We start from the raw sequence: 13,305 nt of genomic DNA on the forward strand, positions 1-13,305 counted from the left end.
TCATTGTTAACAGGCGTATTAATATTGAGAAATATATAGAAAAGTAAAACGATGAATGCACGAAGGGATATACCGTGGATACGATTTGTTATCGGAACACCTGTCGGGTTGTTGGTTCGTATATCAGCCAGTTAGTGAATTGGTGTAGCACTGATGGAATTCGTGTAGAAAATAGAAATTCATTTCAGTGTGTTTGCAATGGCATGCAGCAGTAAAATTTTTGTTGCGGACTAAAAATTCTTACACAAAAAAGTGCTTAAAAACTTCAAAAAAAATAAAATCGTGGACAATGACTTCAAGCAAAAGATGGTCAATTTAAAAATATAACTTTAACTAAATACCTCGTTAATTTGAGGTAAAAAAATATACATACAATCATGCCTTAAGTAGTTTTTTAATTGTATATATGTATATTTAAGACGAATAGGTGTAAACTTCTATTTGAAAAAAAGAACTTTTTTCGCCTCTTTTTCGCTTCTTTCTCTAAGTTATATTCACACACGGCATGATAACTGGCGCTGAGGGCAGGCAGACGCATACTTTATTGGATTTGAAAAAACAACAATGGGCCAAAGAACGTGGTAGGTGGTAAATTGTATAAATTTGTGGTGATATGTATATATGTATGTGTGTCTATACATATGTATTTAAACTGAAATTTGTATATTTGTTGATATGTGAACTACCTTTGATTAAAGCCAGAATTCAGTGGAGCTTCAGCAAAATTAACTTGCTAATTTCTATGCTCAGTTGAGCAGAGCTCACAGAGTATATTAACTTTGATTGGATAACGGTTGGTTGTACAGATATAAAGGAATCGAGATATATATAGACTTCCATATATCAAAATCATCAGTATCGAAAAAAAATTCGATTGAGCCATGTCCGTCCGTCCGTCTGTCCGTTAACACGATAATTTGAGTAACTTTTGAGGAACCTTGATGAAATTTGGTATGTAGGTTCCTGGGTACTCGTCTCAGATCGCTATTTAAAATGAACGATATCGGACAATAACCACGCCCACTTTTTCGATATCGAAAATTTCGAAAAATTGAAAAAGTGCGATAATTCATTACCAAATACGGAGTAAGCGATCAAACTTGGTAGGTGAGTTGAACTTATGACGCAGAATGGAAAACTAGTAAAATTTTGGACAATGTGCGTGGCACCGCCCACTTTTAAAAGAAGGTAATTTAGAAGTTTTGCAAGCTGTAATGTGGCAGTCGTTGAAGATATCATGATGAAATTTGGCAGGAACGTTACCCTTATTACTATATGTCTCCATAATAAAAATTAGCAAAATCGGAGAACGACCACGCCCACTTTTAAAAAAAAAAAAATTTTTTTAATTCAAATTTTAAAAGAAAAGTTAATATCTTTACAGTATATAAGTAAACTATGTCAACATTCAACTCCAGTAATGATATGTTGCAACAAAATACAAAAATAAAAGAAAATTTCAAAATGGGCGTGGCTCCGCCCTTTTTCATTTAATTTGTCTAGGATACTTTTAATGCCATAAGTCGAACAAAAATTTACCAACCCTTGTGAAATTTGGTAGAGGCTTAGATTCTAGGACGATAACTGTTGTCTGTGAAAAAGGGCGAAATCAGTTGAAGGCACGCCCAGTTTTTATACACAGACGACCGTCTGTCTTTCCGCTCGGCCGTTAATACGATAACTTGAGCAAAAATCGATCTATCTTTACTAAACTCAGTTCACGTACTTATCTGAACTCACTTTGTATTGGTGTAAAACATGGCCGAAATCCGACTATGATCACGCCCACTTTTTCGATATCGAAAATTACGAAAAATGAAAAAAATGCCATAATTATATATTAAATACGAAAAAAGGGATGAAACATGCTGATGGGATTGGTTATTTGACGGAAAATATAACTTTAGAAAAAAACTTGGTAAAATGGCTGTGACACCTACCATATTTTTTTTTTTTTTTTGAAAAAGTTTTGCAGGGCGAAATCAAAAGGCCTTGGAATCTTGGAAGGAATAAATTAGCGGTACCCGGCAGATGATGTTCTGGATCAACCTGGTCCACATTTTGGTCGATATCTCGAAAACGCCTTCACATATACAACTAAGGGCCACTCCCTTTTAAAACCCTCATTAGTATCTTTAATTTGATACCCATATCGTACAAACGCATTCTGGAGTCTCCCGTGGTCCACGTTTATGGCGATATCCCGAAAAGGCGCCCACCCATAGAACTAAGGCCCACTATCTTTTAAAACACTTATTAACACCTCTCGTTTGATACCCATATTGTACAAACGCATCCTAGAGTCAACCCTGGTCCACTTTTATAATGATATTCCGAAAAGGCGTCCACCTATAGAACTAAGGCCCACTCTCTTTTAAAACACTTATGAACACCTCTCGTTTGATACCCATATTGTACAAACGCATCCTAGAGTCACCCCTGGTCCATCTTTATGGCGATATCTCGAAAAGGCGTCCATCTATAGAACTCAGGCCCACGCCCTTTTAAAATACTCAATAATACCTTTCCTTTGATACCCATATCGTACAAAATAAATTCTAGAGTCACCCCTGGTCCACCTTTATGGCGATATCTCGAAAAGGCGTCCACCTCTAGAACGTAGGCCCACTCCCTTTTAAAATGATCATTAACACATTTCATTTGATAACCATATCGTACAAACAAATTCTAGAGTCAGGCCTGGTCCACCTTTATGGCGATATCCCTAAATGGCGTCCACCTATAGAACTTAGGCCCACTCCCTTTTAAAATTATCATTAACACATTTCATTTGATACCCATATCGTACAAACAAATTCTAGAGTCAGGCCTGGTCCACCTTTATGCCGATATCCCTAAATGGCGTCCATCTATAGAAATATGGCCCACTTCCTCTTAAAATACTCTTTAATACCTTCCATTTGATACACAAGTCATACAAACACATTCCAGGGTTACCCTAGGTTCTTTTTACAACCTGGTGATTTTCCCTTACTTTGTCTCCACAGCTCTCAACTGAGTATGTAATGTTCGGTTACACACGAACTTAGCCTTCCTTACTTGTTTATATTGAAATTATTAAGATATTTATTGTTTTATATATAGAATGTGTGTGGGATTCCTTACATTTTGTATTGCAATTGCATACTACATACGAAGGACCTTTCATTGCAAAACCATTGTGAGAGTCTCACGCAATACGACAGTTTCGCACTACTGGCTTAATGAGTCCTTCCGCACTGGTACTCATCCCACAAAGCGCTAAAGTCTGAGATATCTTGATTACTCTGCACCTTCTGTTACCTTTCGAGTCGCTGAACTGTCGAATATTCAGCATACTAAAATATTCTTTATATACACCACTACCATGCTAATAGTATTAGTATACAATTAAATTACTCGCTTACTTCACTTACAGCGTGTTAAAATCAAAACTGATTACCATCACTTGGACCGCGCTGCTTTTATTCTCCCAGTTCGTCTCGTACACATATTTCCACCAGTTTACAAAGTTTTCACGAGCGGCCTTCTCGAATAGTTGCTTATTTATTTCCAGTTTCTTTGTCTCGTACTTCCTTATTATTTTCTCGTTTCTGTATCTCACTTGTTTATATGTAGTTTACTTAATGGCTGCCGGTGTGGTGTGATGGTAGCGTGCTCCGCCATCCACACCGAAGATCCTGGGTTCACGCCCCGGGAAAAACAACAGCAAAGTTTTAAAAACAAGGTTTTTCAATTAGAAGAAAATTTTTCTTAGCTGAGCCGCCCCTCGGCAGTGTTTGGCAAGCACTCCGTGTGTATTTCTGCCATGAAAAGCTCTCAGTGAAAACTCATCTGCCATTCTGATGCCGTTCGGAGTCGGCATATAAGAAGTAGGCCCTGTCCCGCCAATTTGTAGGAAAAATTAAAAGGACCACGACGCAAATTGGAAAAGAAGCTCGGCTTAAACCCTCTTCAGAGGTTATCGCGCCTTACATTTAATTTTTAATTTAATATCATATGCGCCCTTTATTACTGTTAACACGTGCGTGTAATATTCTCTGTACCCTCTTTGTATGTGTCTGTATATGCCTTGCTTTTTGGAAGAGGTAATGTTAGATTCTGATTAATCTTCATGTAATCGTAATATAAAAATTAGTAAGAAGTGTACATTTTTAACAAGCATACAACTATTTGTAAAACTAAGATGATGTTTAAGAAATAAATATAGTTTAAAAACCCTAAAAAAGACTCAAATATAGTGCCGTTTTAGTATCTACAATCCACTTACATAGATATCTGATGTTGATAGCACCGTAGCACATAGGTTCGTGTCTCCGCTATTAACCACCGCTGCTTCTAAACGCTACACATTTCTTAGTGATGCATGGTACTGTTAGTGGGTTCTCTTACTCCCTCTTTTACCCTTTTCTTCTCTTATTGGATTCACCTGCCATTCAATCACGGAACTCGTTGAATTTAAGCTAATTCTGCTCTCCGAGTACACGCGTCGCTTTTCGTGCTTTTGTCTTCTCTCGCTTGTTAAACTATTCTTTCTCTTTCCTCCTTGTTTTCAGCACAAGATATCGGGATGGTGGCATTGAAATATATGTATATATACCCCGAAAATCATCTTATGTATACAGTTCTTGGTCACCGAAAACCAACTGTTCTCCTATGAAACAGAGCGGGGTAGATGGAATACATTCAGGCTCTTCGAGTATTCGGGAGCTATAAAGTTCGGCTAAGCTATCACATTATTGACAAGGAGAGTAGGCATTGAGTGAGTTTGTAATAGCTGGTAAAAAAGTATGGTTTGACAAGCTTAAATCAGCAATATGATTATACTTCAAAATGAGTTTTTTTTTCAAACATGCTACAAATTGGACTACCGGTTATGATGTTTACATCAATAATACTAATAACACTCGATCCCTGATTCCGTGTTGCAAATTTCCAAAAGCTCTGATCGTTAAGCAGAACATCCTTCATGAGTGTAATCATTACCCAGAGACAGAGCCTCCCTTTAACACTCTCCCTTCAACACTAGCACGGTGGAGCATCTCACTACAGCATTCATTTAGAGTCGATATTGGCACAGTTTGTCTTCACAAAGTGTGAACATGGCAGCAGTCAAACACAGGTCCTATGTATTCCTCTTCCGATTCGAACCTGCAAACAGTAACCTTCGGACGAATGAGTACCTCTTTAGCCTCCATTAACTCAACACTGTCCGCAGGTGGAAAATGCCTAGTTTGTTTGCACCTAGGATTAATCAAGATAAAGAAGGGCGCCGGGAAATACCTCACCAAGAACCGCTACATACCGAGACAACATGATGATTTGCAGTAGCTGGGTATATTCCGTTATATATAGCGAAGTCTTCCTGGTAGCTGGCTGGCTCGTTGTACGCGCGGAAATAACTGCGCTCCAAAGCGAGTGGGAAGATTTTGGTATAAACGGTAGAGGCAAGTGCTCAAGTGATCAAATTAATTTACAAATTGCTCACCAGACCGCCAACATTTTTGCCTCCAGTATATTGGCTTTTATTGTATGTTTGTATTTTAATGTTACTTTTAATATATCCCACTATTTTAAGTGCGTTTATTGGCCGGGTGCCTTAGCCCGCTCTAAAAAAGTACTCGGTTCTGAAAAGTACCAAGTTCAAAAAAGTATCTTTTTCTAAAAATTACTCGATTCAAAAAGTATCCGGTTAAGATAAAGTACGCGGTTGAAAAAATAACCGGTTCTAGAAATGTGACAGGTTCTAAAAAGTACCTGATTATTTAAAAGTATGCAAGTAGCTTGTTTCAAAAAACTACCTGATCCCGGCTTTTAGAAAGTACCAGGTACCCGATTTTTAAAGCAAAGTAAATATCGTTTATTTAAAAGTTCCATCATATTTTCACACTACTCAGTTCTAAATAGTACCCAGTTCAAAAAAGCGTAATTTTCCAAAACAAAACCTATTTCTACATAAGTACCCGGAATAAAAAGTACCCGATTCTTGAAAAACCACCCGGTTATTAAGTACCAAGGTCTGAAAAAGTACCCGGTTTTTAAAAGTATACATATCCTTGAAAATACCTGGTCATAAAAACTATACGAATCCGAAAAATTAGCTTCCCAAAAATGTAACATAGCACGGAATTCCCTTCTTCGGTGAGCTAACTAGCCATTCTAAGTAGCATAACGGAAACTGGACAAGCCATGTTGGGATTTGCCAGAGTAAAAAATGTTTTGCAAATAACTACTTTAAATTTTTACCATTTCATTAGCATTAGTTAAAATCAAAACACTTTATATATTGTCATTTTGCAGAAGAAATCGCACGCATGGACGAGCTCATCTCTTCTTCTCACCATCATCAGCACGCGACAATAGCGTCATCGCACCATCACCAAATCGAACGCACCTCCATACGCACGTACTACTCAAATATGGATGTTAGTCAAATGCAAATGAAAAATCATCAACGCAACGCACGACAGCAACAATTTCGACAACAACATCAATATCAACAACCAAGACAGCCCTATGCACCGGATTTACTTGCACGCTATCCGCAACATAATCCGAATCCTTATGCTGTACCGTTACCACAAAGTGCGATGATGCATCAGCAACAACAACAACAGCAACATACGCTCCGTCATGGAAATGGCTATGATTATGAGCACCAACGTTATATTGATGTTATTGATGATGGACTAGATATGGCTGAGGATTATGAAGATAACGATATGTGTACTAGCTATCAACGACGTGGGAAAGCACCACCTATGCGACGCGCCTCTTTTATGCCACGCGGTCCAGGACGTCGTAATCATACAACTAGTATGATGTCACAAATTCCAGGACAACGTCAATATACTTACGATGAGTTGGCAATGCCTGGTGCTGGCCTTCAAACAGCCAAAGGTCGCATGCAAAATGCAATTCCTGTGTTAGCACAACAACCAGAAATGCGCATACGTAGCCCAAGTTTACCGCTTATACATCACCAGGACTACACGATATATAAGCAACAGCAACAACAACAGCAGGTTGCAGTGTCAGCAAAAGCTTCACAAAAAATGCCACCACATACGAACCAATTATCGGCAGCAGGTGGAGATGGTGGTGGCATTCCTGTGGGTGCACCTAGCAACGTAGCGCATCGATTTAACAATCAAAACAATCCAGGTAATCCTGGTTGTCAGGAAGAAGATACATCGGGCTATAGAAGCGATTCGCCAAAAAATGCTCACACTCCCGAAATTTGGTATAATGATGGCGCTAGTATGCAAGGTAGCAGCAGAACGACTAACAGTGGTGCTGGCGGTGCTGATAGTAACAGTGTGGGTGTAGTGCCCACAGGAATTACTAGTGACAGTATGGGTGATGGTTTGAATCTAAATACTGATGGTGATGCAAGATGTGAAAAAAATGCAATAGCAGGTCAACAACTTGATAAAGATCGAAGGGTACAAAAACAATCGCGAAGTTATGTAAGTGATGAGTTGCAGCAGCAGCAACAACAACGGCAAGATTTAAATTCTACTTACAATATGCCACGCTCTTATAACAGTGGCTTAGAGGACAGTTGCCATGGCAGGTGAGTTTTTGACTACTGTGAAAATAAGTGGGCTTGAGAAAAATTAGGATCAAAAAACGTATTGAATAAGCCCAATCAATGAGAATATTTAATGTAAAGCATTTGTTCGTCCGTTCATTTTTCTAACCATTCTTCTTATGTGAAACCATCCGTTATTCCTTCTACATGGTATTTAGAAATAAACTGCTTGTATGTGTGTTCAAAGTATTCGCAATATCACATTTTTGAGAATGATCGAATGGTCAAAAATACCACCTAGCGAATGGTTGATTACCTTCATATTTAAGTATATATGTATGTGTTTGCATTTTATTTTGGTTCATACATATCTATGCATATTTTTGTGCCGATTTTAAGAGTTCTAGTTTATGTCCCCCGACTCCACTCGATTCGCTGATTTTTATTGTTGTTGCAAAAATTTCCAGGGACGCCCAGAAATTGTTCCTGTTAAGTTTTTTCGGGTATTGGATCCTCAACCGAAAAAATAATATTAAATATATAAATCATATTGATAGCTTCTTTCCTAGATTATGAGTTACCTATGACACTAACAGAAATTATTATTTTAGGTAGGGTAGTATAGTGGTTAACTCTCCAGATTAAAAAACTAAGTTCTGGACTAAGTTAGTTATGGAAAATGTGTAAGTTGTAGAGTTTTTAAATGAGCACGCATCTGCCCTGAGAAGCAGCAGCGAAAACCGGTTCACTGCTTACTTTAGCAGAGTCCCCGGCCAAATAATTTTCCGAAGCCCTACGAAACTCTCGAGGGCAACTTTAACCTATTCTCATTTGCATATAGCAAGATTTTGTTATGCTTCATCTAACTGTTTTTTTCTTCTCCTTCAGCTACTACATCGCACCTCCGAGTCCCTCGAACATTAGTACGCGTGACATTTCAACCTCTAATACATATCAAGTACATCCCAGCGACCAGACTGTCTTCTATCCCAACTCAATAGGAACACAGCATTTTCCTGACACAGACCACGAGCGTGCTAAGTGGTCTAATTACAACAACAACAATAATACGAATAATAGCCTTATTCAAAACGAATACACACTCAAACAGAGCAACGGTCCGAATTGGTTAAATCGTAGTCAACACGAACTAAAAGACAGCGAAGACGATACACAATCTATGCAGTCCTCTTATTTGCGTGGACAAAATGCACCCGTAGATCCGAACATAATGGCAGAACGCATTGATAAACGACGAAAGGCAACCGAATACCACAATGCTATCAAACAGCAATTGCTTGAACGCGAAATGTTGCGGAAATGGGAAATGGAACGTAGCAAGCAAGAAGAAATGTTGGAAGAGGAACGGCTACGTAGACAAAATCAGGTCGAGCAAGAGCGTTTAGAATGGGAGCGCCGACAGCAAATGAAACGAGAGGAAATGCAAAAGAAGAAACACCAAACAATGTTGGATGCCATAGCAAAGGCTGAAGAAGCGGCAAAGCAGGAGAAACAGCGTAAGCGTAAGCAACGTGTAGCAATAATGGAGAGAGATCAGAAGCGGGAGGTAGAGCAAACAGAGAGAGAACTTAATGAAAAAGTCATTGAAGAAGTAACTAAAGCGAATGAAGTTAAGGTAAAGAATTGTTCAAAAAAGACTACTTATAAAAGAAATGAATCGGTAAACCATAGCGGGGAGAAAGCCGAAATAATTAAAAAACCTGAAGTTAAAAGTAAAACTGAGAACCAGCGTAAAGTGGCTGTAGTGCACTCAGAAAATGTGGAAGAATCCAATAAGGCATCAAAAATTTCGGAACGGAAAACAAAGGAAAATACTGACATTCCGACTCAAGCAATGAAAATTGAAAAATCAAATTTCAATGACAGAAATAGGCAGAATACTAAAGTCAAAGAAGTGGAAGGAGGGGAGGTCGCAGACGAAAACCAAAAAGTACTTATCGGTTCACCAATTAATCTGCGTCGAAATATCAGTAAGAAAACTGTGACTGCCGATGGATTTAATAAAGACATAAAGAAGCCACATATTCTCGGATTACAAGAAAATGTTGCCGTTATAATGCAACCAGCCACTCTAATACCATTACCAGTTACCAGCGATATTTCTGGATTGCAAAATGCAATAGGAAACCTGCAAATCGCCACATATTGGATGCAACAGCAACTTAAGCCGAGCGCAACCGCCTCAACAATGGATCTCTCAACAAAAGCTACTGGCGATTGCACGGAACGCACAATTACTTCAGTTTCTACCGAGGAAGGCTATCAGATAGAAAGTGTTGTAGAGGAACAAGAACAGAGTATTGAAAAAGCGTGCCCAGATAGAAAAGCCACCGATAATGCAGCTAAGCTTGAAGCTGCCGAAGATGAGAGCAAACAAAAAGAGCTCGCGCTCATGCCATTAAAGATCACACCTGCACTGACTGATCAATTTCTCAAAAATGAGCAAGAACATCAGGATGTCGAGACACAAACTGAGCTACCACTAAATTGTGATCTTTGTTTATTTCATGAAAATTTCTATAAAGTGCTGTTAAAGCGCGAATTATCTACAACAACAACAACAACGCAAACTTCAAACAGCAAAACAAAACCAGACAAAGAGGCAGATAAAGATCAAGAGACTACAACTACCATCACAACCACTACAACAACCACATTCAAAGCAAAGGCCAAGGATAAAGATTCAGACAAGTACAAGGATAAGGATAAAGAACAAGAAAAGGATAAGGATAAAGAACGTGATCGTAACAAACGCAATCACAAAGATGGTGACGGACCAAACAATGCCAGCAGCATTATAAGCATTCACAACAACCATAATAACAACAAAGTTGACGATCGTCCAAAATGGGGTGTCAATAGGCCCGTCGTGCAATATGTTAAAGCTAGTGAACGCGATCCTTTTTATTTACGTAACAAAAAAAAGCATTCACATATTAATAATCATCACCAAAATGGCAAGGCACCACGTTCACAATCGCTTGATGCTCGTTTAGATAATGGTAATGCTGAAGCAGGCGACGATGAGACGCTACGCGGTGCTGATAGCGCATGTGAAGATGATGATGTATCAAATGCGGAAGAGGGTTTCTTGTTGAAGACGCGTAATGTGTGTACTGAAATTTTGCCAATCAAGACAGATGAGAAAGGAAGGATATTTTTAAATTTTCGTGAAGCAAGCGCCATCATGAATGAAGATGAAATCAAGAATAAATTGAGGCAACGTTATTTCAATTTTAGTCGCATTTTACCTCGACGTAGTTGGGCATCGGCCACACAACAAAATTTGCAATTTAGAGCTGTCGCTGCTACAGCAATGGCTGCAGAACCTACTGCACATTTAGCCGACGATTAAGGAAGCTTGGCATAGTTCAACCCTTTAATCTAGATCACAAGTGCAACAGTAATGTGTGGGAAGTCTGTAGGGACTACGAGATAGAGAATTTAAGCAATCTGTATATTAACAAATTGCCCGAAAGCGGTTGGAAGCTACACCTACTTTTTATACCCAGCCGTTCGTACATCCTTTCGTCTGTTAATACCGTGGCTTAGCGCTTGATATTTTTTTTTATACTTTTGTTTTTGAATTTCTTTTTTACTCATTTCTGCAATAAAGAAAGTGAAAATAAATGAATTTCAATGAACAAACTTTATTATTGATTTCCTGCTTGCACTCGGAGTCATTTAATGCACTTCTATGTGCCGTACATTTAGATTTTCCTACTAACTTGCTTATTTGTCATACAACCATGTAAACAGTTTTAACCATATAACAAATCGCGACGGTAACGTCGGGTTTTCGACTTGGTTCCTACCCAAGATTCCAAAAGAGAATTGTGCCTCCCCTGTTTGCACAGACAGGTTCCGGTAAGAACGCTTTCTGGGCCGGAGCATCTACATCTATTCATGATCTAGTCAATGCATTCGCTGTGTATTGATTCATTGAACTATGCCAATGGCTGCGTAAACCTTGTATAACTAATCGTTAAATTTTACTTATCTCATATTCAACAAATTACGTTCAGATTCGATTTGAAACAAAAAATCACTTTACGTTACCTCCGAGAGTCACACATCAACAAAAAAATGTAATTTGTCGAATCCTTTTCTTCTCCATCCTCGCAGCTTCATAAGAGGGAGCTTCGATACAAGTAGTAAGTCGAATTGGTTCATAAATTCGGCCAGTCCCGTATTCCTTCTATTAGTGCAGAAGTGCCGTTTCGTTACTATAACTCGTACATTAACCAATGAAAATTGGCTGACGGGGTCAGCTAAAGGACCCCGATTGCATCGAGATTATCAGGGTGCAAAATATATTCGAAATTGGATTATTACCGCACCCAATTTTAAGATATCGCAAATCTACAGAAATGTATAAAATAGGACATGGCATTAAAAAATTCATGTGTACTATTTATTGTTTTATTAGAAGCCGATAAACGCTCGATACGTTATTATCGATAACACACTGAGAACGCTTTGAAAAAAAATTGATAATCTTTCGATAATAACCCATCAACAACGCGCCGATTATAAGCCGATAATTTATCTGTAGCAAATCGATAACACGCCAATAACTCCTATATAATAAGTCGCTATTTTTTTTAATAAAAAGTCTTTAACTTTGCGATAACATACCGATATTTTATAAATAACTTTTGCCATCGACAAACACTTTTAACAATTCGATAACAAAATAATGTCCTATCCTAATAAACATCCAAATAACAAAATTATAACATATTGATTATATATCGATAACTTGTCGAAAAGAAATGCATAACAGAATAAAAACCGTCGATAAAAATCCGATAATTCGGCGATAAAGCTTGCATAACATACTGTCCTCTTTCGATTCTGTTTTGGTCTCTAATGTATCCTATCCTCAACAGCTTTTTTTTCCTTGCCTCCGTTTTCCCTTCGTTTCTTCCCACCTCTCCCGCATATTATGCCTACACATACCCTATACTTACATACTGTAGTCCCTCATATAACGTACCACTTACAAACATTACGCTTGCACTTACACCTATAATTACCTTACGCTTACATGTTGGATTCCGCCATACTGTAGAAAAAAGTAAACACCTTTAAAACCAATTTTAGGTGTATTTGGTGTAAACAATTTTTCCTTAGAGCTTTTCAAAATATTTCGAAGTGAGCTTGAAAAAGAAAAACAGATGGAAGAATAAAGCGTCTTAGTATACAATATACTCAATAGTACTAAAGTCATAAAATTTAAATACTTATATATCAGAACAATAAATAAACAACATAAGGTTTATACTTACTTAAAGAAAACATGTGTGCACAACCTTATTCATTCTTATCGTAAGTATTTAAGAAATTACAAATGTTATGTTGTTAGAACGTTCCACATGACTGAAGGTCAACTTCAAAGTACTCTCTTACACATATAGCGACAGGTGGCTGACGAGCGGGTGGACGTTCCATTGTCCGATGTATTTGTATGAGCTTATTTAATAACATAATTTTCGCACCCCGATTCACATGACTTTGGCTTTTGGCGTTAAAAAGAAAAGAACTTTTAATTTATTTTATGTGGCATGCAACCTTTGTCAAAGCACAACTTAACTTAATAAGTACCGTGACTACAAATGCTTACGTGCAACATATATACACATATATATGTGTTGCAACCCAAAAACTAGAACAGTCATGGGAGTTTATGTGTTTGATTGTGCAGCAATATAATGTAAATGCATATGTGTGTATATGTATATGTGGCT

General features: G+C 38.0%; 1 protein-coding gene across 1 annotated transcript; it reads left to right on the forward strand.

Annotated features, from left to right (window-relative positions):
- The first annotated feature begins 211 nt into the window (after window positions 1-211).
- LOC137233728 (calponin homology domain-containing protein DDB_G0272472) lies at window positions 212-11,183 on the forward strand. The gene is made up of 4 exons (XM_067757052.1): window positions 212-355; window positions 489-581; window positions 6,301-7,576; window positions 8,423-11,183. The coding sequence occupies exons 2-4, from the start codon at window positions 506-508 to the stop codon at window positions 10,908-10,910; spliced, it is 3,840 nt and encodes a 1,279-aa protein (XP_067613153.1). The 5' UTR covers window positions 212-355; window positions 489-505; the 3' UTR covers window positions 10,911-11,183.
- The last annotated feature ends 2,122 nt before the right edge of the window (window positions 11,184-13,305 follow it).

This window comes from Eurosta solidaginis, chromosome 5 (assembly GCF_040869045.1).
Source record: "Eurosta solidaginis isolate ZX-2024a chromosome 5, ASM4086904v1, whole genome shotgun sequence".
NCBI lineage: Eukaryota > Metazoa > Arthropoda > Insecta > Diptera > Tephritidae > Eurosta > Eurosta solidaginis.

What these genes read in the sequence shown, in the direction of transcription:
- LOC137233728 (XM_067757052.1), top strand. Translation starts at nt 506, where the DNA reads ATGATAACTGGCGCTGAGGGCAGGCAGACGCATACTTTATTGGATTTG. An exon ending in ACAATGGGCCAAAGAACGTG is followed by an intron (nt 582 to 6,300) that starts GTAGGTGGTAAA and finishes GTCATTTTGCAG; the next exon opens with AAGAAATCGCACGCATGGAC. An exon ending in GAGGACAGTTGCCATGGCAG is followed by an intron (nt 7,577 to 8,422) that starts GTGAGTTTTTGA and finishes CTTCTCCTTCAG; the next exon opens with CTACTACATCGCACCTCCGA.